The sequence below is a fragment of the Dipodomys spectabilis genome, unplaced genomic scaffold, assembly GCF_019054845.1.
Source record: "Dipodomys spectabilis isolate Male_0828 unplaced genomic scaffold, ASM1905484v1 ptg000002l, whole genome shotgun sequence".
NCBI classification, from domain to species: domain Eukaryota; kingdom Metazoa; phylum Chordata; class Mammalia; order Rodentia; family Heteromyidae; genus Dipodomys; species Dipodomys spectabilis.
In genome coordinates this window covers 51818314-51845681 of record NW_024870679.1, presented here as the reverse complement: position 1 = coordinate 51845681, position 27368 = coordinate 51818314, and the positions used below count along the sequence as shown (strand labels likewise).

Here is a 27368-nt window from a genome sequence, read left to right as displayed (position 1 = left end):
TTGGGCGCTGTCCCTCAGCTCTTCAGCTCAAGGCTAGAGCTCTACCGCGTGAGCTTCAGTGCCACTTCGGTTTTCCAATGGTTTACTGGAGATAAGAGTCTCATGGACTTTCCTGCCCGGGCTGGCTTTGAACCTCGATTCTCAGATCTCAGCCTCCTGAGTAGCTAGGATTACAGGCTTGAGCCACCCACCAGCGCCGGGCTCACTTCCAATTTTTGAGACGTTAATTGGAGATAAGAGTCTCCTGGACTCCTGTCTGGGCTGGCTTTGAATCTTGATCCTCAGATCTCAGCCTCCTGAGTAGCTAGGATTATACACATGAGCCACCAGGGCCCAGCTTAAATTTTTAATGGTTATTTTTCCTTTCATTTATTAATTTTGTTTATTGTTTATGTGGTACCAAGAAATTAAACTCAGCACCTCATGCATGTTAGGCAATTACAAAATCACATTCCCTCCTCTTTCCTTTTTTAAAAAAAATTGTTACTATAAAGGTGATGTACAGAAGGTTTATAGTTACATAAGTCAGTTAAAGAGTACATTTCTTTTTGGACAATGTCACCCCTTCCCTTACTATCTACCAATTTTTTCCTCCCATCTCCCCCCCACAGGTTGTATAATTCTTTTTCCACATAATGTCTAGTGAGTATCACTACTGCATTTGTTCACTCTTTATCACTCTATTTCTGTGTCCCTCTTTACTCTCCCAAAGATACATAAATGGACAGACAAGAAAAAGGAAAACAAAAACAGCAATGAAGAAAAAAACCTCATTTTGATAAATATTACTTCATATAATCAGATGTACATAGATGGGCATTATACCTTTGTGTTCCTCTCCTAAGAGTGTCTTCCTTTGGTCTCACTGTGTGTGAATCCCTAAAGTCCTGAATAATTTATCATGTTTCAGTGTATTTTAAATCTAGCTTTTGCATATCAGAGAAAATATGTGCCATTCAAAAAAATTGCTTTGTTTTGTTGCTGGGTGCTTGTGACTTGTGCCTGTAATGCTGCCTACCCAGGAGGCTGAGTTTTTTGTTTTTTTGGGGAGGGGGGAGGGGGCCCGGTCGTGGGGCCTGAACTCTGGGCCTGGGTGCTGTTCCTTAGCTCTTCAGCTCAAGGTTAGCGCTCTACCACTTGAGCCATAGCGCCACTTCTGGCTTTTTTCTTTTTGCTTATGTGGTGCTGAGGAATCAAACCCAGGGCCTCATGCATGCAAGGCAAGTGCTCTACTACTGAGCCACCTTCCCAGCCCCAGGAGGCTGAGATTTGAGGATTATAGTTTGAAGCCAGCCTGGGCAGGAAAATCTGTGATTCTTATCTCCAGTTAGCCACCAGAAAAGTGGAAATGGCATTAGACTCAAAGTGGTAGAGTGCTAGCCTTGAGCAAAAGAGCTCAGGGACAGTACCCAGGCCCAGATATCAAGCCCCATGACTGAGCCAAAAAAACAAACAAAAAAACAGCATCTTACCACAATAAAGTAAGTAAAAGAATTAAAAGATAATATATCAGTCTTTCCAATAAAGCTACAGTAGGCAAATGTATGGTTTGTGTATCATGAAAGATGCATAAAGAAGTAACAGAGAGGTTGCGAAGGTGGCTCAGTGGTAGAGCGCTTGCCTTGCATGCATGAGGCCCTGGGTTCGACTCCTCAGCACCACATAAGCAGAAAAGGCTGGAAGTGGCGCCGTAGCTCAAGTGGTAGAGTGGTAGCCTTGAGCTGAATTGCTGACAGACAGTGCTCAGGCCCAGAGTTCAGGCACCACGACTGACAAAAAAAAAAAAAAAGAAGTAGTAGCATAGAGGAAGTGCTCATGGCTCAAGTGGAAGAGCACCATCCATTCTTTTTTTTTTTTTTTTTTTTTTGGTCCGGTCATGGGGCCTGAACTCTGGGCTGTCCCTCAGCTCTTCAGCTCAAGGCTAGCGCTCTACCACTTGAGCCACAGCACCACTTCCGGCTTTTTTCTTATGTGGTGCTGAGGAATCGAACCCAGGGCCTCAGGCATGCAAGGCAAGCACTCTACCACTTAGCCACCTTCCCAGCCCCTTTTTTTCTTTTTTATTTTTTTGGGGGTGGGGTCCAGTCATGGGGCCTGAACTCTGGGCCTGGGCGCTGTCCCTCAGCTCTTCAGCTCAAGGCTAGTACTCTACCACTTGAGCCACAGCGCCACTTCTGGCTTTTTTCTTTTTGCTTATGTGGTGCTGAGGAATCGAACCCAGGGCCTCAGGCATGCAACGCAAGCACTCTACCACTGAGCCAACTTCCCAGCCCTGCACCATCCATTCTTGAGTGAAAAAGCTAAGGGATAATGGTCAGGGTCCAAGTTCAAGCCTCAGTACTGGCCAAAAGAAAAAAACAAAGAGCATAAAATAGAGTTTAAAAATAGACCTGAAAACATAGCCAGTTGACTAAATTGCCACCGTAATTAAAAGGGAAATTTTATTTTGTTTTTTGCTTTAACAACTGGTGTTAAAACAGCTGTTTTTCTTAGTAAGGGAGAGGGAAACTACATCTGTTTCACTTAAATAAAAATTAACTTAAAATAGATTGTAGCTCTGGGCACCAGTAGCTCACACCTATAATCCTAGCTACTCAGGAGGGTGAGATTTGAGGATTGCAGTTCAAAGCCAGTCTGGGCAGGAACATCTGTGAGACTCTTATTGCCAGTTAACCACCAGAAAACCAGAAGTGGTGCTGTGGCTCAAGTGGTATAGAGTGCTCACCTTGAGCTGAAGAGCTCAGGGACAGCGCCCAGGCCCAAAGTTCAAGCCCCACAACTGACAAAAAGTAAAAATAGATTATAACCTAATTAAAAGGCTAAAACCATGAAAGTTTAAGAAAATCATAAGAAATTTTTCTTATTTACTAGGATCACTAAGGGCTGGGAAGGTGGCTCAGTGGTAGAGTGCTTGCTTTTCGTGCATGAGGCCCTGGGTTCGATTCCTCGGCACCATAAGCAGAAAAAGCTGGAAGTGTTGCTGTGGCTCAGATAGTAGAGTGCTAGCCTTGAGCTGAAGAGCTGAGGGATAGTGCCCTGGCCCCAAGTTAAGGCCCCACAACTGACCACTGCTCCCCCCTCCCCCCCCCCCAAAAAAAAAGTACAATCAGTAAAATGGATTGGTAGGATAGTATCAACTATTACTGGGGACATTGAAAGTAAGAAAATAGATGTGAAAATCTCCTTTGACATGGTTTTCTTGTAAGGCCGTGTTGAACATCTCCATACTTTTAATGGCTCAAGAGACTCTGGTCTCTTATTAGACAAGGTTGTATGAGGGGTTTTATTACACTGGCTCACTTGACTAAAGGTGAATAATCTTATAATGGCTGTCTGCCAGCTGAAGAACAGGAAAACATTTAGTCCAAGAAGCTGGAATCAGAACAAAAAAGATATATAGACACCTGATGACAGAATGATGATATAATCCTAGTTCAATACAGAAGCTCTGAAAAGGTTCTTGGGGAGTTACTAGTGGAAGTATGCATTCAAAGATTGAAGAATCTGGAGTCTGATATTCATGCTCAACACAGCAGCAGAAAACAAAATGCACCTGATCTGGAATAGTCAAGTATGGATGGATCTTGCCCAGGTTCACACAACTAAGATATGCACAACATTCAAACTCAGCCCTCAGCAGCAGACCATCTGCCAGAATGATCTCATACTTTTAGCTCAACAAGAATAGAATCTCTAAGAACATCACAATGCAGGTAGAATAACTCAGCTGGTAGAGACCCAAGGTCATACCTATTCCATGGAACAGTAGGTAGACCAGGTCTCACTTGGGAAGGAGACCAAGCAGAGATGTAGGAAACCACCAAACCACAAGACTCCTCAACTTCCAGAGGCCAAGGCCTTAAAGGAGTACAGTTTCAAAGATGTCACAGAAAATGTCAACCTGGCTGCAGTAGCCCCAAAAGGCAGACAACCTGCTGGAAACCTAGCTGCTTTGCTGAGACGGTGAACCTCAATTTTGGCCAAGTATTCCCACCCGGCAACTGGGTTTTTTGTTGTTGTTGTTTTTGTGTGTTTTTGTTTTTGTTTTTGTTAACGCTTAAAATAAGACACAGAATGACAGCCCATGTCCTGGGCCTGGAAAACAAGTACCCCAGGACATTGTGACTTGAAAACAGAACCATGCACTGAAGACTCTGCCTCCTATCTGATCCTAGTCATTTCCCATTGAAGCTTCCCAAGAAGAAAGGTTTCAATGCTTCATGGTCCAGGACCCTTGTTGATATTGTCCATCTAATTCTGAAGGTCTTATCCTGGGATTTCAAAGACACTTGAAAGAGGCTAGATATCTTACCCTGGCAGTCCAAAAGGCTTGCTGTCTAACTACAAAAGATGAATGTGCTAAAAAATGGGAAGTCCATGCTTACCACATCTGTGAGCAGCTTCACATACCATGCATTTCATTTGCAGCAAGGGTTGGTGGCAAGATGTGGAGCCAGATGCTGATGACTTGTTCTCAAATAGCCACCTATAACTAACTATGCATACTATGCATACAGGCTTTAGGGTCCTACCTGCATACCTGAGTTCTTTTTTTTTTGTCAGTCATGGGACTTGAACTCTGGGTTTGGGCGCTGTCCCTCAGCTCTGAACCACATAGCTTCCGGTTTTCTAGTGGTTTATTGGTGATAAGAGTCTCATGGCCTTTCCTGCCCGAGCTGGCTTTGAACCTCGATCCTCAGATCTCAGCCTCCTGAGTAGCTAGGATTACAGGTGTGAGCCTATCTTTTGACAGCAGGACCTTTTTCCCCACGGCGTCCTGGGCCTTGAGCTCAGAATCTTGGTGCTGTCCAGGAGTTTGTTTTGCTGAAGGCCAGCATTCTACCACTTGAGCCAGAGCTCCACTTTTGCCTTTTTTGTTGTTGTTGTTGGTCATGGGGCTTGAACTCTGGACTTGGGAGCAGCTCAAGACAAGTACTCTACCACTGAGCCACTGCGCCACTTCCAGTTTTCTGGTGGTTTATTGGAGATAAGCGTCTCACAGACTTTCTTGCCTGGGCTGGCTTTAAACTGTGATCCTCAGATCTCAGCCTCCTGAGTAGCTAGCATTACAGGCTTGAGCCACCAGCACCCAGCTCATTTTTGCCTTTTTTGAAACTGGTTCTCACTAAGTATTCCCTGACCTAGAACTCACAATGTAGTTCAGACTGTAGTTTTTGTGATTCTCCTATCTCAGGAGGAAGGAAGAGAGAAGGACCCTGTCACAGAACAAAGCACAGTTAAACATGATATTGAAACCTTTTATTGCTTTTTCTCTAATTTTAGTGTATTCTAGAGGTACACTAAGCTGTTTAGATTTTTTTTTTTTTCCTTCACAGTACTAGGTTTTAAACTCTGAGCCCCTTAGCACATGATACCTCTGAGCCATGCCTCTGGTTTTCAGTGCTTATTTTTCAGATAAGATCTTTCTGCTCAGTCACATGCCTACTTTAGGCTTTCCAAAGATGTGTTAAAGTAGATGTCACAGCCACATGTTAGCCACCTGGTGAGCTTGTCTCTGATGAGACTTGAGTCTATAGCTTTTCTGCTTGGGCTGGTCTAAACTTATGATCCTCCCTAGTGGCTAGGATTAAAGGAATGAGCCACCAGCACTCAGCTTTGTTTAGAATTACTTGTAAGGCAAGGGGCCTTTTTTTATTGTGAGATTAATATTTTAAGTGCACTAACACACACTAATGTTATTACATTAATATTTGTAGTTATTACTACTAAGCATGTTAGGTGCTTATTATTTATGGATATTGCTAGGATTTTCCCCAATCTTTTTTTTGGGGGGTGGGGGGAGGTCCGGTCGTGGGGCCTGAACTCTGGGCCTGAGCACTATCCTTCAGCTCAAGGTGAGTGCTCTATCACTTGAGCTACAATACCACTTCCGGCTTTTTCTGCTTATGTGGTACTGAGGAATTGAACCCAGGGCCTCATGCATGCAAGGCAAGCACTCTACCACTGAGCCACCTTCCAGCCCCTCCAATCTTCTTTGAATAATTGAAGTGGTTACCTTTTCTACCTTTCTAGGATAATTGATTGTGTATAATATAGTACTTTACTAAGTTAAGAGGTCTATAGTACCATAATGGTCCGTAAGCACAAGAGTATGGTTGTCTGGCATCTTTTTTGTTAGTAGTGGAGTTTAAACTCAGGGCTTGGGCACTGTCCCTGAACTTTTTTTTTTTTTTTCTCAAGACTAGCACTCTACTACTTTGAGCCATAGCTCCACTTCTGAGTTTTTGGTGATTAATTGGAGTTATAAGTCCATGGATATTCCTGTCTGGGCTGGCTTTGAACTACAATCCTCAGATCTCAGCCTCCTGAGTAGCTACGATTATAGACCTGGAACCTTTATTGCTTGACTTGAACACCTGATGCAAAACTTAATAAAATGCTGAATGAGATTTAATTTCTACTTACTCTGTTTACTTCTGTACATTTTATCATCTTAGTCACCTACAGCCACTTTTGAAAAACACAGTGAACATCTGTCCCGAGGAGAAGGAAGATTTGGAGTAAGCAGACGTCGACACAATTCCTCTGATGGGTTTTTTAACAATGGATCTCTACGGACTACAGGAGGTAAGCTTATCTTAACTTTCCTGACTACCTTTTTGTTTTTGTTTTTGTTTTGGTCGGTCGTGGGATTTGGGCTTGGGCACTGTCCCTCAGCTCTTCAGCTCAAAGCGAGGTCTCTACCACTTGAGCCACAGTGCTACTTCCAGTTTTCTAGTGGTTTATTGGAGATAAGAATCTTATAACCTTTACTGCATGGGCTGGCTTTGAACCATGATTCTCAGATCTCAGCCTCTTGAGTAGCTAGGATTACAGGCGTGAGCCACCCGTGCCGGCCTTCCTGACTACATTTAAGCTAGTACTTAGGACAAGCCAGGATGGGTACCTATCCACAATCTATAAGTAGGATCTTTTGTGAATTCTCGGTTAGATCTTCTAGTAGTAACCATCCAACTTCATTGACTTTCTAGATGTAATTTTTCTTTGTTGTTGTTCTCCTGAATCTTTTTGAAGTATTCATTTAGAAATTACCTCACAGACCAGGTACCCATGGCTCAAGCCTGTAATCCTAGCTACTCAGGAGGCTGAAATCTGAAGATCACAGTCCCAAATCCAACCCAGGCAGGAAAGTCTATGAGGCTCTTAGCTTCAATTAGCTACCAGAAAACCAGAAGTGGCACTGTGGCTCAAGTAGTAGTGTGCTGGCCTTGAGCTGAAGAGCTGATGGACAGCACCCAGGCCCACAACTGACAAAAAGAAAAAAAGAAATTACAAGGAAAAGATATATATGGCTTCCTTGTGTATACTTACTAAAAAGGTTCCCAAAAGGCCTTCTGGCAGTAGGATAAACCAAATCAGGAGCATCAGCTTAATTCCCGGAATTCAGACAGGCTAATACTATTACTTTTTCCTTATGATTTTAGATTCCTGGCACCAGCCATCCCTATTCCGCCATGATTCTGTGGACTCTGGTGTCTCTAAGGGAACATATGCTGGAATAACGGGGAACCTATCTTACTGGCATGGATCTTCTCGAGGTCATGATGGCATGAGCCAGCGTAGTGGAGGGAGCACTGGGAACCATCGACACTGGAATGGCAGCTTCCACTCCCGGAAAGGCTGTGCCTTTTCAGAAAAGCCACCTACAGAAATTAGGGAAGAAAAGAAAGAAGACAAGGTGGAAAAGTTGCAGTTTGAAGAGGAAGACTTTGTAAGTATGACGCTTCAAATGTGAACTTAAGCTAGGCACCAGGCTCATACCTATGATCCTCGCTACTCCAGAGACTGAGATCTGATGATCACTGTTTAAAGCCAGTTTAGCAAAAAAAAGTCTGTGAGACTCTTTCCCAGTAACCACCAAAAAGCCAGAAGTGAAGGTATGGCTCAAGTAGTAGAGTTGTATCCTTGAGCGAAAAAGCTAAATGACAACACTGAAGCCCTGAGTTCAAGCCTTAGTACTGGATAAATAAATAAGAACTTAAATCTAACAAATAATGTCTAAAAAACGAAATATTTCAAGAAAAGAAAGTATCTAGGTTCAGACTTTCATTGCTTTTTTGTTGTTGTTGGTTGTGGGGCCTGCCCTCTGGGTCTGTGCACTGTATCTCAGCTCTTCAGCTCAAGGCTAGTGCTCTACCACTTAAGCCACAGCGCCACTTGTGGCCTTTTCTGTTTATGTGGTACTGAGGAATCAAACTCAGAGCTTCATGCATGCTAGGCAAGTGCTCTACCACTAAGCCACATTCCCACCTCCTATAGTAGGGTTCAAACTCAAGCTCTCTTACTTGTTACACAAGCACTTGAGCCATACTCCCAGCTATTTTTGCTTTAGTTAATTTTCAGATAGATTGTTGAACTTTTTGTTTGTTGTCTGTGCCAGCCTCAAACTGTATGTTACCTTCAGCCTCTAAGTAGCTGATGTTACAAATATCTACCACCACATCCCTTCACATGGTATTTTTTAAAGTATCACTTTATCTAGTTGTTTGTGTTATAGCCATTTCTTTCTCTTTTTTTATTGTTTTAGAGGGGATATACAGTGGGATTATCTTTATATAGGTCAGATAATAAGTACATTTATTTCCTTTTGCTTAGTATCAGCTGTTCCTGTATTCTCTCTCATTCCCTCTGTTACAGCCATTTCCATAGCATGTTAATGAAGTCAAATGAAAACAAGTCAAAGTTATAGATTAGTCATTTTTCATTAACTCTACCATAGGAAGACTGGGAAGGTGTCTCAGTGGTAGAGTGCTTGGGTTAGATTCCTCAGCACTGAGAGACAGTGCCCAGGTCCAGAGTTTAGACCCCAGACCCCACAACCGACCAAAACAATAACAAAATACCATAGGATTATTATATAGACTTTATTAATAAGATGAGTTATCATAAATTTCTATCCTGTTACTCTTGTAAACTTTCTTTTTGGAAAAGGCTGTCCTTGTCTGACAAGCTGATTTTTGCTTAGAATGTTCTAGATACGCAGTAGTCCAGAAGTCAGAACACCATATTACAGTAGTTTTAGCTGACATAAAATCTTTAAAGTACATACTTACAACATATGCCACTGAGCACATAGAACAAAAATTTGGATACACAATAGTTTTAGTTCCCTCTGTGCTTTGGTTAAACTAGAGAAAATGATAGAAAAAATGTGAGTTTTGCCAGGCACCAGTGGCTCATGCCTGTAATCCTAGCTACTCAGGAGGCTGAGATCTGAGGATTATGGTTCAAAGCCAGCCTGGGCAGGAAAGTCCGTGAGACTCTTTATCTCCAATAAACCACCAGAAAACCAGAAGTGGCCCTGTGGCTCAAGTGGTAGAGTGTTCACCTTGAGCTGAAAATCTGAGGGACAGTGCCCAGGCCCAGAGTTCAAGCCCCACGAATGACCAAAAAATAGAAATTAAAAAAAAATAATAATGTGAGTTTAAATTCAGTTCCATTGTCAGTCCTTTAGTATTCCTAGTGACAAATGAATCAGCAAAAAGGGATGCTGGCATTCTCACCAGTTTTTAGTCTGTCAATTGTGTGGCTTGAACTCAGGGCCTGAGTGCTATCCCTGAGCTTTTTCACTCAAGGCTATCACTTTGCCACTTTGAGCTACATACTTCCAGTTTTGTAGTGGCTGATTGGAATTAAAAGTCTCACAGACTTTCCTTTCCAGGCTGCCTTTGAACCATGGCCCTCATAAATTCAGCCTCTTGAGTAGCAAGGATTACAGGCATGACCTACTGGCACCCTGCTAATTTTTTTTTTTTCATCTACAAGTTGATTTAAAGGGAAGTTTAATGTCCAAACAAACCTAGAAATTACGAAAAACAGGCATAGAGAAAAACTACCAGATATGTACATCTCCTACCTGTGGTTCTCTAAATCATTTCTTTTAGAAAAGATAGTACAGATATACTTTTAAGGTTTGTTTAATTCCATTCTCCTCCTCCCATAGAGGTAATCACCATCTTGATTTCATTTAACATCCTTAGATGTTTTTATTACATGTATATGTAGCCATATACATTTTAGTATGCTTCCTAAGTTTATATGAATAGTAGTCCATACTGTAATTCTAGTGTGTTTGTTTGTTTGGGCCTGGGTGCTGTCCCTCAGATCTTCAGCTCAAGGCTAGGGCTCTACCACTTGAGCCACAGCACCACTTCCGGTTGTCTATTGGTTAATTGAAGATAAGAATCTCTTGGACTTTCCTGCCCAGGCTGGCCTTGAACCGCTATCCTCAGATCTCAGCCTCCTGAGTAGCTAGGATTATAGGCGTGGACCACCAACACCAAGCTGTAATCTAGTTTTTAAATTTTTCTTTTTTGAGACATTCTCACTTTGGGGCTGCAGATTCACTACATAACTGAGGTTGTCTTCAAACTCATAATCTTGTCTCAGCCTGTAAACACTGGGAGTTCAAATATATGCCACCATGCCCAGCTGTTTATTCCTTATAATTAAGATTATAATTTTAATTTTAAAAATTGTTTTTGAGGTTTATGTATGTCGATACATACACTGCATTAGTGTTCTACCAGAGATAAGTTTGTCTCCCAGAGGATAATTGGCCGTATCATGAGACATTGGGTGTCTACAACATTAGATAGTGGTTCTGGCATCTACAAAGTAGAGACCAAGAATGGTGTTAAAGGGGACTGGGAAGGTGGCTCAGTAGTAGAGTGCTTGCCTTGCATGCATGAGGCCCTGGGTTCAATTCCTCAGCACCACATAAAGCAGAAAAAAAAAGCCGGAAGTGGCGCTGTGGCTCAAGAGGTAGAGCGCTCGCCTTGAGCTGAAGAGTTGAGGGACAGCACCCAAGCCCAGAGTTCAGGCCCCACGACTGGACCAAAAAAAAAAAAAAGAATGTTGTTAAATACAACAATGCGCTTGTATTAGCCTAAAGTATAAAAGGTACCACAGTTGAAAAACTGTGTAGTAGATACTCAGTTGTGTAAATACACTATGTTTATATGTGTTTTCTTGTCAATGAACATTTAGATTATCTAAAAACTTTGTTTTACAGTTTAAATGAAAAGGATAGGAGGGCTGGGAATGTGACTTAGTGGTAAGAGTACCTGCTTAGCATACATGAAGCCCTGGGTTCAATTCCTCAGTACCACATAAACAAAAAAAGCTAGAAGTAGTGCTGTGGCTCAAGTGGTAGAGCACTAGTCTAGAGCAAAAGAGCTCAGGGATAGAGCCTAGGCCCTGAGTTCAAGCCCCATGATCAGCAAAAACAAAAAGGATTGGAGAAGCAAAGTCAAAAATAAGATTTCTGTCCAAAGTCAATTAATGAGGGCTATAGGGGTATGGCTTACATGGTAAGTACTTGCCTCGCAAGCTGTATTTAATTCCCTGTACCACCACAGAAAAAAGTACACTAATAATTAATACATATTATTAGTTTTTAAAAAAAGAACAAGCAGAATTGGCAGGAAAAGGTAACAAATACTTGGTGACAAAGATGTACCCTAAAAATAGGGATAACAGGTTTGTGGATGGACAGAATCACTCAAGGAGAACAATGTATTTGAAAGTGGGAGGAGGCCTTAAGCAGAACCTGTAGAATAGTGAAACGAAAGACTAAAAAGAATTACATAAAAAATAAAAAAGGAGTTCAGTCCTAATTGTTTTGGGGAGTTTTAAAATATTATTTTGAACTGGGTGCCAGTGGCTCACACTTATAGTCCTAGTTGCTCAGGAGGTTGAGATCTCAGGATCATGTTTCAAAAGCCAGCCCAGGCAAGAAAGTCCATGAGAATCTTATCTCCAATAAACCATTAGAAAACCAGAAGTGGCACTGTAGCTCAAGCAGTAGAGCGCTTGCCTTGAGCTGAGGGACAGCACTCAATCCCAGAGTTGAAGCCCCACAACCAACAAACACACAAAAAAGCCACATTATTTTGTTCTACATTTATTAGAAAGCTTTTTTTTTTGGGCGGGGCAGGGGGGGGGTGTCTGGTCCTGGGGCCTGAGCTCTGGGCCTTGGTGCTATCCCTCAGCTCTTCAGCTCAAGGCTAGCGCTCTACCACTTGAGCCACAGCGCCACTTCCGATTTTTTTTCTTTTTGCTTATGTGGTGCTGAGGAATCGAACCCACCAGTGGCTCAGTGGTAGAGTGCTTGCCTTGCATGCCTGAGACCCTGGGTTCGATTCCTCAGCACCACATAAACAGAAAAAGCCAGAAGTGGCCCTGTAGCTCAAATGGTAGAGCCTTGAGCTGAAGAGTTGAGGGACAGCGCCCAGGCCCAGAGTTCAGGCCCTACGACCGAACCCCCGCTCTCCTACCCCCGCCCCCCAAAACATTTTACAGATCATCTCTCAGTAATCTGTTGTAACTTATGCTTTCCTGTCTAGATGTTTTCATTGAGGGTTCTGTTCTTAGAATCACTCATTTTAAACTCAGAACCTAGTGCTCACTGGGCTTACTCACTTACTTTCTAGTTGGCCCTCTACCACTTGAGCCATACTTTCAGTTCAGCATTTACTGGTTGTTTTAGAGGTGGGAGTCTCGGGGACTTTTTTGCCTGGCTGACTTCATATATTGATCCTCTAAATCTCAAAGTAGCTAAGATTATAAGCATGAGCTACTGGTACTGAGACCTAATATGAATTTTTATCATAATCTCTAGAACCTCTCACGGTAATTATGTATAAATATTTCTTTTTAGTGATATAGTAACCTTAGAGGACAAAGGCTATTATTTGTATTTTGCATTACTTAACACACTCCCTGGATATTATCTGCCTCTGCCCTGATACAGTCTTAGAAATGTAATGAATACCACACATCTAACTGACCAGTTTGCTTGCCTTCGTTGACCTTGAAAAAAAAAAAAAAAAAAAAGATCCACACACATTCTTGTTCATTGAACTTTCTTTTCTTTTCTTTCTTTTTTATTTTTTGGGGTCCGGTCGTGGGGCCTGAACTCTGGGCCTGGGTGCTGTTCCTCGGCTCTTTAGCTCAAGCCTAGCACTCTACCACTTGAGCAACAGCGCCACTTCCGGCTTTTTTCTTTTTGCTTATGTGGTGCTGAGGAATCGAACCCAGGGCCTCTTGCATGCAAGGCAAGCACTCTACCACTGAGCCATCTTCCCAACCCTCATTTAACTTTCTATGCCTCTGTATTTGACGTAAATACCCTTTAGGAAGGTGGGAACTCATGAGAGCCTAAAATTAACATACTTGTTAACTTTGCAGTTCAATATTTTGTGTTATAATTTTGAATCCAGTCTTAAACTTGTAAGTGCTAAGAGTTTGTAATTATTTGGTAGATTTCATGTTAATGGCTACTTTCCAAAAAGTAACAGTGATTACCTTTCTGTATCAACCATTCATTTTCCTTTTTTTCTTAGCCTTCTTTGAATCCAGAAGCTGGCAAACAGAATCGGCCATGCAGACCTATTGGGACCCCTTCTGGAGTGTGGGGTAGGTAGATTTTGCTATTGTAAGACATACTTTGAATTTTTTTATTGAGTAGAAGAACAAAAGCATCTTTTATTTACTTGTTTTGTTATCTCTTTATTTCATTCATTTGCCTACAGTAGCTAAGAGCAATTCTTCACCAACTTAAATGTCTATAAAAGTAAGGTTATTCTGCCTCACAGAATACCATTAAAATATAATCACAGGAGTAGAGAGGATAGACAATTGATAGCTCAAACAATCCTGATTTTGGAAGTTAGAATTTTTGGGTTTTTATTTTTCTTTCTCTATTCCATGGTTAACAGATTTTTTGCGTTTTTGTTTTTTTTCTGATTGGTCTGTTTTTTGTTTTACATGTTTATTTGTATGTTTGGGTAGTTTATTGGAGATAAGAGTCTCACACACTTTATTGCCCAAACTGGCTTTGAACCATGATTTTCAGATCTCGCCTTCCTGTGTAGCCAGGATTACAGATCCGAGATGTAGTTCAATGGCAAGGATAAGGCCCTGGGTTCAGTCCCTAACACTGCAAAAATAAAAATAGGGAGGTGTGACTTTTTTAGCCAGGGTCTAATTTTTGGAATTTTTGGCAAATTATAAATTATGTCTATTATATAGGACAAGGATAAGGTTTATACATTTGGCGGGGGGGGGGGGGGGGGGGAATAAGTAGACTTATAAAAAAATGAATACAGCTGGGCGCTGGTGGCTCACGTCTGTAATCCTAGCTACTCAGGAGGCTGAGATCTGAGGATCGCGGTTCAAAGCCAGCCCGGGCTGGAGAGACTGTGAGACTCCTATCTCCAATAAACCACCAGAAAACCGGAAGTGGTGCTGTAGCTCAAGTGGTAGAGCGCTCGCCTTGAGCTGAAGAGCTGAGGGACAGCGCCCAGGCCCAGAGTTCAAGCCCCACAACCGACAAAAAAAAAAAAGAATACATCAGTATATTTCCAACTTAACCTGTTCTGGGGTTTTAGAGTCTTTGAAGTCTTATGGTTCCTTGGTTAGGCATTTTCTTTCTTTTTTTTTTTTAATTTTTATTTTATTGTTAAGGTGATTTACAGAGGGGTTACAGTTACATATGTAAGGTACTGAGTACAAATTGTTACTTCCTCCCTCATTTTTCTCCCACTTTCCTTCCATCCCAGCTCCTTTCCCCCCACCCCCCAAGTTGTACAAAGGTTAAATATTTTCTTTTTTTTTTTTTTGGTCGTGGGGCTTGAACTCTGGGCTTGGGCATTGTACCTCAGCTCTTCAACTCAAGGCGAGCCCTCTACCACTTGATGGTTAAATATTTTCTATAGCCAGATATCTTACTAGGAAGACTTTGATATACCTAAATCCTGAGTTTGAATCCAGTGTTATAGAATTGAGATTGGGGGCTGGGAACATTGGGCTCAGTGGTAGAGTCCTTTCCTTGCATGCATGAGGCCCTAGGTTTGATTCCTCAGCACCACATAAGCAGAAAAAGCCAGAAGTGACACTGTAGCCCAAGTGGTAGAGTTCTAGCCTTGAGCTGAAGAGCTGAGGGACAGCACCCAGGCCCACAGTTCAGGCCCCACGACCTACAAAAAAAAAAAAGAATTGAGATTGGTCACTTATGGCCTGGTACTGGTAGCTCACGCCTGTAATCCTAGCTATTTAGGAGGCTGAGATCTGAGTATTGTGGTTCAGAGCCAGCATGGGCAAGAAAGTCTGAGACTCCTATCTTCGGTTAATCGCCACCACCAAAAAAATGCTGCGAATGGAGCTGTGACTCAGCTATTAGAGCCCTTGCCACTGGCGCCTGGCTAGAACCCTAGCCTTGAGTCAAGGCCAGCACCCAGACCCTGAGGTCAAGGCCCAATATGGGCACAAAGGTTTTGTTTGTTTGTTTGTTCGTTTGTTTTAAGATTGGTCACCTGAGAGAGAATGAGGGAACAGAAGACACTACAAAAAGAAGGAAGGTGGCTCAGTGGTAGAGCGCTTGCCTAGCATGCATGAGGCCCTGGGTTGGATTCCTCAGCACCAGATAAGCAGAAAAAAAAAGCCGGAAGTGGCACTATGGCTCAAGTGGTAGATCACTAACCTTGAGCTGAAGAGCTGAGGGACAGTGCCCAGGCGCAGAGTTTAGGCCCCATGACCAGCCAAAAACAAAAAAAAAAGTAATGTAGGCCAGGTATTGGCTCACACCTGTAATCCTAGCTACTCAGGAGGCTGAGATCTGAGGATTGCGGTTCAAAGCCAGCCCAGGCAAGCAAGTCTGTGAGACTCTTATCTCCAATAAACCTCAGAAAACCGGAAGTGGCTCTGTGGCTCAAGTGGTTGATCACTTACCTTGAGCTGAAGAGCTGAGGGATAATGCCCAGCACTAGAGTTCAAGCCCCACAACCACGCCCCCCCCCCCCCCCCCCCCAAAAAAAAGAGAGAGAGCCTTGCTATGTAGCAAGATCCCCTGCCTCAATACTGGGATTATAGGCATGTACTACCATATATCTTCTGCCCTTGCATATATTCTTGTTTGGTCTGTGCCGTTTGGTCTGTGCTTGACTAGTCACACTATACATTAGAAGCTGTACCCTGAAGGACTGCTTTGTGCTTTCTGACTGGTATATACAGTGAATACCAAATGCTTCACATGCTGCCTTTTTTTGTAGTTCTGTGTAGTGCCGTTTTTGAAAGTATCTGTCAAATTGATACATGAAAAATTTCTCCCACAGTCTCTACTATGAGTTCTTTGTTGAAGATGCTCTTGTATAATCGTAACACTTTGTTATTCAACAGGTATGACATTCTTTTGTATCCCCATTATTGTATTTCACAGAAAACCCCCCTAGTGCCAAGCAACCCTCTAAGATGCTAGTTATCAAAAAAGTTTCCAAAGAGGATCCTTCTGCTGCCTTCTCTGCTGCATTCACCTCACCTGCATCCCAACATGCAAATGGGAACAAAGCATCAACCATGGTCCCAAGTGTCTATAAGAACCTGGTTCCTAAACCTGTACCACCTCCTTCCAAGGTATGATTTAGAGTCATTGTAACAACTTTGTATAAGAGTGATGTTGAGAATAAGTCATAAAATATTTAGTGCATTTGTTTTTTTCCTTTCAAGTCATTTACCAGATGTTCATCCAAAGCCTGTTATATATGTAGTATAGTATTGTTGTTTCCAGACTGACTATGTGTCTGCCAACTGTATTAACTTTATTTCTGTCAATTTGCTGTTTCTTATTTGCTATTTCTGTAACAGTAATAACATAAACATGATTGCTCATGCTTGAATACCTATGAATTCCTTGGCTGCTGCTTTCCCTTACTCTTCCTCACTCTTTCCCCTAGCCAAGCATCCCTAATGACATTTTCTCTATCAGTTGAGAATTTTATCATGTCACATTGTTGTATGCCCTTTATTGTTTTCATATCTCCATACTCATCTTCCATAGAACTGTCAGAATGATAATCCTAAAACTATAGAACATAACTGGGCACAGTGGCATGCACTTGTAGCCCCAGCAACTCAAGATGCTGAGCCAAGAGGATCACTTGAACCTAGGAGTTGAAGGCCAGCCTGGGCACCTACTGAGACTCCCATCTCAAAAGAAGGAAGGAAGATAGGATAAAAAGTGAATTTAGGGCTGGGAATGTGGCTTAGTGGTACAGTGCTTGCGTAACATGCATGAAGCCCTGGATTCCATTCCTCAGCACCACATAAACAGAAAAGACCAAAGTGGCGCTGTGGCTCAAGTGGTAGAGTGCTAACCTTGAGCAAAACAAGCTCAAGTACAATACCCAGGTCCTGAGTTCAAGCTCCAGGACTGGTGCGCGCGCGCGCGCACACACACACACACACACACAAGAATTTTTTTTTTTTTTTTTGTAGGTCATGGGGCTTGAACTCTGGGCCTGGGCGCTGTCCCTCAGCTCTTCAGCTCAAGGCGAGCACTCTATCACTTGAGCTACAGCGCCACTTCCGGTTTTCTGGTGGTTTATTGGAGATAGGAGTCTCACAGTCTCTCCTGCCCGGGCTGGCTTTGAACCGCGATCCTCAGATCTCAGCCTCCTGAGTAGCTAGGATTACAGGCGTGAGCCACCAGCTCCTGGCTACACAAGAATTTAATATATCAAATGCCTTTCTAAAATCCATTCAGTTGGCTCTGTATCATTTATAGCAGGAATTGATATTTTGTTGTTGTTGGTTGTGAGGCCTGGGCACTGTCCCTCAGCTCTTCAGCTCAAGGCTAGCGCTCTACCAGTTTAGCCACAGTGCCACTTCCAGCTTTTTCTGCTTATGTGGTGCTGAGGAATTGAACTCAGGGCCTCATGCATGCAAGGCAAGCACTCTACCACTGAGCCACCTTCCCAGCCCGCAATAAATTTTTTCTGTGAAGAGCCAGATGGTAATAAATATTTTAGTATGCTAAATTCAATATTTGTTATATATTACTGCTGCTTCCTCTTTCATTTTGCATCCCTTTAAAAATAGTAATTAGAACTGGGCATGGTTGCTCATGCCTGTAATCCTAGCTACTCAGGAGTCTAAGATCTAAGGATCGTGTGTCAAAGCCAGCCCGGGCAAGAAAGTTCATGAGACTCTTATCTCCAATTAACCACCAGAAAACAAGAAGTGGCACTGTGGCTCAAGTAGTAGAGCCCTTGTCAAGCTGAAGAGCTCATGCAGCTCTCAGCCCCAGAGTTCAAGCCTCACAACCAAAACAAAACAAAAAGTAATTAACTCATAAACCATATAAAAACACTTGGGTTGTAATCCTAGCTGCTTAGGAGGCTGAGATCTGAGGATCACAGTTCAAAGCCAGCCTGGGCAGGAAGGGCCATGAAACTCTTTATCTCCAATAAACCACTAGATAACCAAAAGTGGGGGCTGGGAAGTTGGCTCAATGGTAGAATGCTTGCCTTGCATGCATGAGGCCCTGGGTTTGATTCCTTAGCACCACATAAACAGAAAAGGCTGGAAGTGGTGCTGTGGCTCAAGTGGTAGAGCGCTTTAGCCTTGAGCTGGAGAGCTGAGGGGCAGCGATTAGGCCCAGAATTCAAGCCCCATGACACTCAAAAACAACACTTGGGCTTTATCAAGCACATGGGTTGTAATTTGTCAGTACCTAGTCTTTTGTGGGTTTTTTTTTTTTTTTTTTTTTTTTTTTTTTTTTGTGGGTTGTTTTTTTTTTGTTTTGGTGGTGGTGGTGGTGGTGGTTTTTGGTCAGTCATGGGCTTGAACTCTAGGCCTGGGGGCTGTCCCTGAGTTCTTCAGGTCAAGGTTAGTGCTCTACCATTTGAGCCACAGTACCAATTCCGGCCTTTTTTGTTTATGTGGTGCTGAGGAATTGAATCCTGGGCCTCATGCATGAGAGGCAAGCAAAGCACTCTACCACTGAGTCACCTTCCCAGCCCCAATACCTGGTCTTATAATATATTATTCTAACTACTGAGCTCATGTTACTCTTCCTAGCCTAAGTGCAATATTTTCCATTTTACTGTCCTTTTTCTCTTACGTAGAAAGAAATTTCTCTTCAAGTTTTGGCATTCTTTTTTGTGAATACCTTCCTATCACATACATCTAAACCTCTAAGTAATTCTTACAACTCTAGGATTACATAGTACTATGTGTCTCTTAACAGCTACAATACTTTATTGCAGGTATTTTGTTTCACTGAGTATGATTTTGTTGAGGGTACTCTTCAGATGCTTATATTTGTTTCCATAGCTTCCTTATATAAGTTCATAATAATTGCTTGAATGAATTCTAGCCTCTGCAAGGAAATAATTCAAATTTTCTATGTTAGGAGGAAAACCAGTAGTACTAGTTCACTTTCAGCTGTGCACAGCACTTTGAGATATTGCAGTAGAGCACTAGCCTTGAGCAAAAGAGTTCAGGGACAATACCTAGGCCTGGAGTTCATGCCCCATGATACAAAAAAAAAAAAAAAAAAAGGCTGAAAGCATGGCTCAAGTATTATTATCCTACCCAGCAAAGCACCAAGCCCTAAGTTCAAACTCCTAGTATTCTTTCCCCTGTCCTTCTCCCCAGAAAGGACTAGAATATAGGTAATAGTAAGATTAGGGGAAATACAAGGGAAATCTATAGGTAGAAGCCATTGAGGATGATTTGAAATAACTTGAAAGACCAGAGGTATAATTTCGTGTTGGAGAGTTTGCCTAGTTTATGCAAGGGCCTAGATTCATTATTCAGCATCAATAAAGGATCATGGTCAGTTGGGCCCATGGCACAAAAACAGGAAGGAGCTAGGATATCAATATTCCCATGGACATATCCTGAACTACCTGTTTCCTTCCCTCAACTGTTAAGTCTGTACCCCTTCCCAGTAGCACCCTGGGCTAGGGACCAAGACTTCAACACATGAACTTTATTTTTTTTTTGGCTCGTACTCAGGGGTTGGGATGCTGTCCCTAAGACTCTTTGTGCTCAAGGCTAGTGCTCTACCACTTGAGCCACAGCGCCACTTCCAGGTTTTTCTGAGTACTTTATTGGAGATAAGAGTCTCACACAGACCTTCCTGCTGGGCTGGCTTCAGACTGTCATCCTCAGATCTCAGCCTCCTGAGTAGCTAGGATTATAGACGTGAGTCAGCAGTGCCCCAACATATTAATATAATTTCTGATCTAAGCTTTATTGTTATCTTTGAAAAACGTTTAGGGTATTTATTCGTCTTATACAGAAGAGAAAGAATATGAATTCAGGGGACAAGAACAACTATTAAAGATAAACTCCAAATTAACAGGGATTTAAGTAGTCAGATTCCACTTTTCTCCTTATGATCTTGGGCAAGCTTATTTAGTTTTTGGTCTCAGTTTCTTATATAAAATAGGGGTTTTGTATAAGTTTTATATGAGTTTCTTATATAAAATAGGGGTTTTGTGTAAGTTTTATATGAGTAAGTGAGAAACTATGAAGTATTTAAAAATGGTATATAGTAAATGTAAGTGTTGCATTGTCTCACAAGTTTAGAACTCCATCCTTAAGCATTTTTAGTTTCTTCTCATAAATGTTACTTATTTGAAATGTGTGCATGCATTCTATTAAACTTAGAAAGTAAAATGAGTAATAACATTCACAATTTTTAAAAAATGAGTAATACAATTTTATTGTGTCCTCAAGAGTCTTAGAAATCTCTTCAGGTGAAGAGGTGGAAAGGATATAACTATGCTGTGTTGCTTAACATTCTGTGAGCCTTTTTGAAGGTGGGAGAGTTAGTTTTGCTAAGCTTTCTTCATCAAAAAAAAAAAAAAAAAGCCGGGTGCCGGTGGCTCGCCTATAATCCTAGCTACTCAGGAGGCTGAGATCTGAGGATTTCGGTTCAAAGACAGCCCGGGCAGGAAAGTCCAGGAAACTTATCTCCAATAAACCACTAGGAAACTGGAAGTGGTGCTGTAGCTCAAGTGGTAGAGTTCTCGTCTTGAGTTGAAGAGCACAGGGACAGCACCCAAGCCCAGAGTTCAGCCCCATGACCGACAAAAAAATAAAAATTAAAAATGAGAGTTAGAGATCTTTCACACAGTTGTAAGAGAATAAAATTAAAGTTTTCAAAGTACTTAAAATGCAGGTTCCTTGTACATCCCAATAACTCAGTAAATGGATGTTTAAATACAGTTATGAGTTTATTGTTGTACAAGAATAGTGGATAGGCATTATGTTAGATTTTTGTTTTAATCACTTCATATTGTATGCATTTATGAAAACATCACCTCATATCCCATAAATATAATAATAAATTGACAATAAAAAATAAAGCTTCCATAACTCTAAAAATGCTAACTTTCCTGAAACTTAAGCACTGGCTGAATGCCTCTGCCTTGCACACTTCTAAGAAGGAAGATCTTGCTGTTCTTCAGCTGTGTCATTTCTTCTCTCTGCTACTCATGAGTCAGGATTTTGAATGACCTGTCTTTCTAGAAATGCTCCAATCACCCTTTATGTCCCCACCTCTAAATGACTTTATGAACTATCTGATCAGTCTATTTTGAGCTTTCTACAATTAGATCTGAATGTCTAGTTTGATTGACATCAGGGATGTTTTAATTTGGTAGTAGAAGAAGAAGCATTTGGTTGGCATTAGAGAATTTAGTAGGAGAAGGTAGCCTGGTGCTAGCCAGGCTTAATGTGGGAATTAGGTAGGGAATTCTAATCAGAAGGAAGGTATCACTACCCAAAAAGTAGTCAAAATATGCCATATTTTATTAAAGGTGAGCATTTACATAATGGCTGATACATGGAAGTGGTAAAGTGATACCATTAATATGGAGGCCTTTATAAAAATTCAGAAGAGAAGTAAAGGGTATAAATATGTTTTACAGATTATCTACATAATTGTAACAATTTAAACTTAATAGTTGCTACACACAACTGGTTTTTTTAATGATGTTCAGCTAGGAAAAGATAACAGCAAAGAATGTTGAGCCTAGAAAACTATGATAGGAATTCAGAAGGTAAGAATAGAACCTAGAAAATAAAGCTTCAAAGATTGTAGGGGAAACGGCTCTGTTTTAGAGAAGTTTGTATGTGTATGGGTTTTTTGTTTTGTTTTATTTTTTGAGAGGTTCATAGGAATTAAGAGTCACAGACTTTCCTGCCCAAGCTGGCTTTGAACTGCAATCCTTCGAACTGCAGATCTCAGCCTCCTGGGTTGCTAGGATTACAGGAATGAACCACCAGTGCCTAGTTTTTTGTTCTTTCTAATTCTGGTACTGGAGCTAACAGTCCTAAGGATCACACTCTCTCACTTGGCTTTTTTTTTTTTTTTTTTTCTCCTTATACCTAGTGTTCTACAACTTGAGCCATGGCCTTCACAGCCTTCAGGCTGGCTTTGACTTGTGATTCTGAAGATACATTTTTGAAATTTAGCCTTTGAATATAATATGAAGAGAAGATGTTTGGTTAATTATAAAAAAGCTGTTTTACGCCGGGCGCTGGTGGCTCACGCCTGTAATCCTAGCTACTCAGGAGGCTGAGATCTGAGGATCGCGGTTCAAAGCCAGCCCGGGCAGGAGAGACCGTGAGACTTCAATAAACCACCAGAAAACCGGAAGTGGCGCTGTAGCTCAAGTGGTAGAGCGCTCGCCTTGAGCTGAAGAGCTGAGGGACAGCGCCCAGGCCCAGAGTTCAAAGCCTCACGACCAAAAAAAAAAAAAAACTGTTGTACAAAAATGGGTATGGAAGCAATAAATGAAGGAAACTAAATATTTGCAGTCATGATTACATGAAAGAGAACTACTAGTGATTACCTAGAAAAGTTTGGAGCTGGGCACTGTTGGCTTACATCTGTAATCCTACCTACTCAAGAGGCTTAGATTTGAGGATCCAGGTTCAAAGCCAACCAGCCCAGGCAGGAAAGTCAATAAACCACCCAGAAAACTGGAAGTGGAGCTGTGGCTCAAGTGGTAGAGCACTGGCCTTGAGCTGAAGAGCTCAGGAACAGTACCCAGGCCCAGAGTTTAAGCCCCACAACTGTCAAAAAGAAAAAGTTTGACAGTAAAAGGATGCTGATAAAAGATTGTAGGAGGGGCTGGGAAGGTGGCTCAGTGGTAGAGCACTTGCCTTGCATGCATGAGGCCCTGGGTTCGATTCCCCAGCACCACATAAGCAAAATGAAAAAAAGCTGGAAGTGGTGCTGTGGCTCAAGTGGTAGAGCACTAGCCTTGAGCTGAAGAGCTGAGGGACAGGCCTCATGACCGGACCCCCAAAAAAAAAAAAAAAAAAAGATTGTGGGAAAGCAGATCTTGGCTTTTAGCCTTGATAATGTTAGTGTGGCAATATGTTAAGGTGGTTTAATAGATAAAATACTTATTAGGAGATTAAAGATGTGAGGGGAAATAACAAACTGACAATAAACAGGATAAGCATATGAAGAATATAGGAAAGAAAAGTATGTTTAAAAAGAAATTATGGTTGATAGGGAGTTTAGTTCATTTTAGTGGGTTTTACATAATCCTTAAAAGCATGGGGCATCATTTTCTCCAGAGGAAGCCAACTAAACAATGTTTAAGTGTCTGAGGCTTAAGACTTAAGTTGGAATAAAATTGAGCAGAGAAGTAAGTATCCCTTTGTACAAGGTGCTACTGGAGCAAAAGCCCAGGTTTCTGTACTTTGTGATGACAGTGCTTCTGATAATACTCAAATCATCGTTGATAGTTAACCTAAGCATCTTTTGATTTTGTTTTGAAAAACAATCCTCATTCTAGTTGGGTCACTGTCTCTCTTACCTGCTTTTCCATTCTTTTTGGAGGCATTGTGGGCCAGAACAAAAGCAATAACATTACTACATTTGATTGGTTTAACAGTTAAACAACATGGCATGCATCTGGTACACAACAGATAATTTAGTAAAGTTTATTCTCTTCTTAATCTCTACTTAATAACCCTCATCCTAGAAGGTAACCATGGAAAGGAATTCTTTTCACTCAGACCCTTCCTTTTTCCTGTAGGTCTCTTGGTTCTAATTGTTTCATTCTGGAAAATTAAGTAGAAGTTTCCCACTTGCTTCAGTCCCATTGACCTGCCTCGTCTTCCTTGGTCTCCTCAGACAGTATGATTGACACAAATAATGGAATATTCCAGCTATACAGTATTGCCATCATAGTTGGGGCCATGGCCACACCCCACAAAACTGAGCAAAAGAAGGGCCTCAGGACTAAAACCAGCATTGTCCAGATATTGCAGTGTCCACCTTGGCATGGAAGTAGCCTATTGCCTTCAATATTCTTAGAAAACAGCATGTTTCTGATCTGCTTTGTGGACATTAACAATCACACTATAAAAGGAAACATTTTGGGGTTTAATGCTTCAGATCCTATGTGCTTCAGATCCTATGTGCAATTAAATACTTTGAGAAATAGCACTGTAAAGAAAGCTGTTGAACATTGATCACCCCAGCACTTCTCAGACTGAACTGGAGCTCTCTTTTTGAGAAATACCTTTTAACCTCCCATGGCCCTTTTCCCATCTGCCTTTATCCTTCAAGTGCCTAATCTCAGAATGAGGTTGCGTACCTCCAATACATGTTGAGACAGGTAAGCTCTGGGAACTTATATTCCCATATAACATTTCCCTCTTTGATTTATGATTTTACAAGCTGAGTTTCTGTTTGTGTGCTTTATTTGTCTGAATTATTCTTTATTCCCATATAGCCCAATGCATGGAAAGCTAACAGAATGGAACATAAATCCGGATCCTTTTCCTCTAGCCGGGAGTCTGCTTTTACCAATCCAATCTCTGTTATCAAACCAGTGGTATTGCCTGGTGGCACAGTTCTAAGCTCTCCTAAAGAGGTGAGTGAGGATAATGTAGAGCTCCCTTTTCTAAAGTCGCTATTTCCAATCCAGGTGTGGTAGTGAATGCCTCTAATCCCAGTCCTTCAGTGGTAAAGTCAGGAGGATTGCAAATTTGAGGCCACTATGGGCTATATAGTGACACCCTCAAAAGTTGCCCTTTCCCTATTATTTATACTAGTATGGGCAATCTGACATGTAGTAATACTCTGGGCCTGGGCACTGTCCCTCAGCTCTTCAGCTCAAGGTTAGTTAGCACTCTACCACTTGAGCCACAGAACCACTTCTGGCTTTTTCTGCTTATGTGGTACTGAGGAATCGAACGCAGGGCTTCATGCATGTTAGGCAAGCACTCTCCAATCAGCCACAGTCCCAGCCCTGCTGTTTCTTTTTTTTTTGGGGGGGGGGGGGGTCAGCCGTGGGGCTTGAACTCTAGGCTTGGGCGCTGTCCTTGCTCTCTTTAGCTCAAAGCGAGCACTCTACCAATTGAGCCACAGCACCACTTCTGGTTTTCTGTTGGTTTATTGGAGATAAGGGTCTCACAGACTTTCCTGCCTTGGCTGGCTTTGAACCGTGGTCCTCAGCTCTCAGCCTCCTGAGTAGCTAGGATTATAGGCGTGAGCCACCGGCGCCCGGCCTGCCATTTCTTTTATAACCATTAACTGAGAGTTACTTTTTTACTGATTGATATTTCCCATTAGTTTCAAAAATAGGGCAGTACCTGAGTGGGGTAAAAACTCTTAATAGACTAAGGATTGTCTGCATTAGAATGGAATTCTGCTGGTACCAGTAGAAAGGTTATAGCAGTATATTTTGTAAGGCAGAAATTTTAACCATAAAGACTGCAAAATTGATATCTTTTTTAAATAGGTTGTTTATATTTGATAAAAATTATAAATAAGCTGGATGCCTGTGGTTCATGCCTGTAATCCTAGCTACTCAGGAGGCTGAGAACTGAGGATTGAGGTTCCAAACCAGCCCAAGCATAAATGTCCCCATGAGACTCTTATCTCCGACTAACTACTAGGAAAGCCGGAAGTGGCACTATGGTTCAAATTGGCAGAGTGCTAGCCTTGAGTAAAAGAGCTCAGAGACTGCCCAGGCCCTCAGTTCAAGACCCACAACCAATAAAAAAATAATGATAAATAAGCTACTAGATTCTGTAGATGAGTGTCATGTGGAAGTGACCCAGAAAACCCAGTTCTTACTGTTTGCTATCAGGAGCAACTTATTTGTGGTATTTTCCCAGAGTCCCTCCAGCACTACCCCACCAATGGAGATGAGTACCACTCGTCTGACCAGGTTGACCCGTCGAACCACCGACAGGAAGAGTGAGTTCCTGAAGACTCTGAAGGATGACCGGAATGGAGACTTCTCAGAGAACAGAGACTGTGACAAGCTGGAGGACGTAAGTACATAGGTGTTTCTGGTGGTGTAATGTATTTTCCTTGGTTAAATATGTGTATTTTTTGGTCTTTGTTTCTATATTAAACTTTATTGTCCCAGTCCCTCCTCTAGGCCCTATTCTGTGGCTTCTGGTGATCTTTTTCTTATGAGAAACAGAAATGGCAAGATTTTGAAATGTTCATTTTATCTGTAGGAGAGTCAGCCTGCTATATAGTCCATTATGATAAGGTGGGTTTAATTCATTGTTCATCAGAAATTCAAATTAGGTGGGTGTGTTTTTTTTTGGGGGGGAGAGGCATTTTGGGGGCTTGAACTCAGGTCCTGGGCACTGTCCCTGAGCTTCTCAGGCCCAAGGCTATTGTTCTCTCACTTGGGCCACAGTGCCACTTGAAGCTCTTTCTGAGTAGTTTTATTGGAAATAAGAGTCTCACAGACTTTCCTGCCTCAGATGGCTTCAAACTGTGATCCTCAGATCTCAGCCTCGTGAGTAATTATGATTTAGCCTTTTTTGGGGAGCGGGGGAGGAGGGAGGTGAGAAATATGAGGCATGAACTCAGGGCCCAGGTACTATCCCTAAGCTGTTTGACTTAAAGTTAGTACTCTACCACTCTGAGCCATAGCTCCACAGGGTGTCTTTTAAATGACCATTCAATCACCTATCAAAGGACATCGTGATTGCTTCTGAGTTTTAGCAGTTAGGAATAAAGCTGATACAAACACGTGTGCTGTGCACAACATTTTATGTAGGCACTAGTTGTCAGCCAGGTAAATATGAAAGAACTACCAAATTCTCCTCCAATGGGTGCCCCTTTGTGACCCTACCAGTAGTAAATGAAACTTACCATTGTTTCATGTCCTCTCTAGCATTTGATGATATCAGTGTTCTGAATTGTGGCCCTTTTAATAGGAATTGTACGAGGCACTGAGGTTGTGGCTGGGCATCTGGATTCTTGCCCAGACTTTGAAGGAGTTCCCTCACCCCAGTCTGTGTACGCCAGCATACACAACCTCACAGTGCACAAATCCTGAGACAGGATCATGTGAGCTGGTGCCTCTGACATCTCCCTCTTTTTTGTTTTCTAAGTGGAGGACAGCAAATACGAGATTCTTTTCTGAAAGGGATATTTTTAGCTATTTTGGAGTGGAGACAGCAGTATCCTGCAAAGAACACAAACATCATAAGACCCAATGCAGTCAATCCCTTAAAAGCACTATGAATAAAACCCTTTCACCAGGTATGAGGGGCTA

General features: G+C 42.0%; 1 protein-coding gene across 3 annotated transcripts in view; it reads left to right on the top strand.

Annotated features, from left to right (window-relative positions):
- The window catches only part of Gpbp1l1 (GC-rich promoter binding protein 1 like 1), a 69846-nt gene that overhangs the window by 24013 nt on the left and 18465 nt on the right, over positions 1 to 27368 (top strand). For all 3 annotated transcript variants that reach the window (XM_042679885.1, XM_042679876.1, XM_042679868.1), the window contains exons 4-9: positions 6459 to 6588; positions 7446 to 7732; positions 13368 to 13440; positions 16241 to 16434; positions 24573 to 24713; positions 25963 to 26121. In XM_042679885.1, the coding sequence (XP_042535819.1) occupies positions 6459 to 6588; positions 7446 to 7732; positions 13368 to 13440; positions 16241 to 16434; positions 24573 to 24713; positions 25963 to 26121 (984 nt within the window). The remainder of the gene's footprint in view (positions 1 to 6458; positions 6589 to 7445; positions 7733 to 13367; positions 13441 to 16240; positions 16435 to 24572; positions 24714 to 25962; positions 26122 to 27368) is intronic.